General features: G+C 45.9%; 1 protein-coding gene across 1 annotated transcript; it reads left to right on the forward strand.

The window, feature by feature from the left end:
- Nucleotides 1-1,048, forward strand: LOC101771988. Its single transcript, XM_004961244.3, has one exon. The coding sequence runs from the start codon at nucleotides 182-184 to the stop codon at nucleotides 731-733; it is 552 nt and encodes a 183-aa protein (XP_004961301.1). The 5' UTR covers nucleotides 1-181; the 3' UTR covers nucleotides 734-1,048.
- The last annotated feature ends 1,339 nt before the right edge of the window (nucleotides 1,049-2,387 follow it).

Consider the following 2,387-nt stretch of genomic DNA (forward strand, 5'->3'; position numbering starts at 1 on the left):
CCCGCGGCGTCCCCGCCCAGGGCCGCCAGGGCGCAAGACCAAACTACTACAACCTCATCGGCTCACCAATCTCGTCTCACAGTAGGATTGCGAGTGCTTCAACCCGCAGCTGGTTTCTTCATCCTGATTGGTTCGGATTCTCTGGTGCTCCGGTGATCAGCTAGCGGTTCTCTCGGCCACCATGGGCAACTACCTGTCGTGCACGCTGGCCAAGGCGCCGGGCGGGAGGTGCGCGAGGGTGATCCTCCCCGACGGCGGCGTGAGGCAGGTTTCGCTCCCGGCGACGGCGGCCGAGCTGATGCTGGACGCGCCGGGCCACTTCCTCGTCGACGCGCGCGCCGCGCGCGTCGGGGCGCGCCTGGCCGCGCTGCCGGCCGACGAGGAGCTGGAGCTCGGCGGCGCGTACGCCGCGTTCCCGATGAAGCGCCTGGGCACGCCGCTGGCGGCGGCGGACGCGGCGCGCCTGGCCGCCGCGGCCGCCAGGGAGGCGCGCCGGTCGTCCGCCAAGGTGTCGTCGGACCACGCCGCCGTCGCGGCGCCGCCACCGCCCGCAGCGGAGTTGGCCGCGGCCGCGGAGGAGGCGCCGAGGATGCGGCTCGAGCAGATGGTGGTGGACGACGACGCGGCGGCCGCGGAGCTCGGCGCGCTGAAGCACCGGCTCAGCAATGCGCGGTCGAGGAGGCCGACGCTGGAGACCATACACGAGGAGAATTACCTGTCGTCGAGAGCCTGAGACGTGCCTGGCGATCGGCGGAGCTTTTTTGATATGTGATTTAAGCACACGCTTCTCTTTTCAGCTTCATTTTTTGAGCATTCGGTTGAAGACTTGAAGTGTTGAACTCAAGTTCCAAAAGATATGTAATGTGAAGCAAGTAAATTGTACAGCCCACGTTTTTTGTGAATAGAGAAAATACATATACTAGGTCAGACTTTTCAGTTGTTTATCTGTGGTCTCTTGTGCAGTTGTCTATCATTCCACATTCTCCAGTTTAGCGTGGGATGATCAGTTGAATGAGCAAAAGTCTTCAGGAGAAGAGGAGATTGGTTCCACACTTTGTACCGTTCAAATTGGGCGTCACAAGTTGTTGCGCCTATTACAACTTAATAGAAGCCTAAACTTGATACCTTTCTTGCTTAGTAACACTGAAAGGTGAACGAACAATGTCACTTTGATAACTACAAACTTTTGTAGTGATATTTATATAACTTTTTTCAACAGTAATAGAAGCAATCGGGGTACTTCTACTTAACTTTTTCAGAAATAATTATTATGCATATATAAGTGTTGCTTACACAAATAGCGTTTTATGCTATTTATGCATTTATTTTTCCTTAAAAAGACTTTACCAATCAATACCTCCTTTGAGCACCAAAGGTAAACATTTATGTTAAATTTGCAAGTAGATTCGTCTTGATTTTTTTTCATAACATTATAAATTACATGTTATAGTAAGTGTGTTATAATAAAACGTAATTAGTTGAAGTTGTATTTTATAGACCTCCAATTACCGAAACCAAATCCTTTTAAGTTTCACTATTTCTGAACCGGAGAGCGAAGTCCATAGACAAACATGGCAATATAAATGGGATAGATTTTAGAGGCGCGTGGATAATATGTTAATATTATACGGTCGGTCAGGACATACAAATAAAGAAAAGCTTGTAATAATGATATCAAACGTTGCTTACAAGCGTAATCAGAGAAAGACGTTCAAAAGATGATGTATATCCCAGATATAAGTTAATTAAGTTAGTCCAAAATCAAATCTTTTAAATTTTGTCCATTTGTTTGGACTATAAACTTGGTGTTAATTTATTCATAATAAAACATGCATGCATTTCCTCAAAAAGAAACACGCATCCATAATATATATAGGTCTTTCTATTCGAGAGAATATATTTACATAGACATTGCTTCCTCCGTCCCAAATTATATGTCGTTTTGGTTTTTCTAGATGCATAAATATTATGATGCATCTAGACATAGAGTATCTACGTGCATAACAAAGTCTATAAATTTAGAAAAGCCAAAATAACTTATAATTTGGAACGACGGGAGTATTAATCAAAGTGTCATACAAAGACCGTACTAATCTTAATGGTCATATTCATGATCGGATGGACCACCTTACAGAGAAGAGACCGGCGTTATTCGGTAGTATAAGGGGGTGTTTGGATCCCCGGGCTAAATTTTAGCCCCTGTCACATCGAATGTTTGGACACTAATTAGGAGTATTAAATATAGGCTAATTACAAAACCAATTTCACAACCCCTAGGCTAAATCGCGAGACGAATCTATTAAGCCTAATTAGTCCATAATTTGATGGACTAATTAGGCTTAATAGACCAAAACGACATATAATTTGGGACGGAGGAAGCAATGTCT

This window comes from Setaria italica, chromosome III, assembly GCF_000263155.2.
Source record: "Setaria italica strain Yugu1 chromosome III, Setaria_italica_v2.0, whole genome shotgun sequence".
Classification (NCBI taxonomy): domain Eukaryota; kingdom Viridiplantae; phylum Streptophyta; class Magnoliopsida; order Poales; family Poaceae; genus Setaria; species Setaria italica.

Bases quoted from the DNA above. Each gene is read 5' to 3' on its own strand.
- LOC101771988 (XM_004961244.3), top strand. From the start codon at position 182: ATGGGCAACTACCTGTCGTGCACGCTGGCCAAGGCGCCGGGCGGGAGG.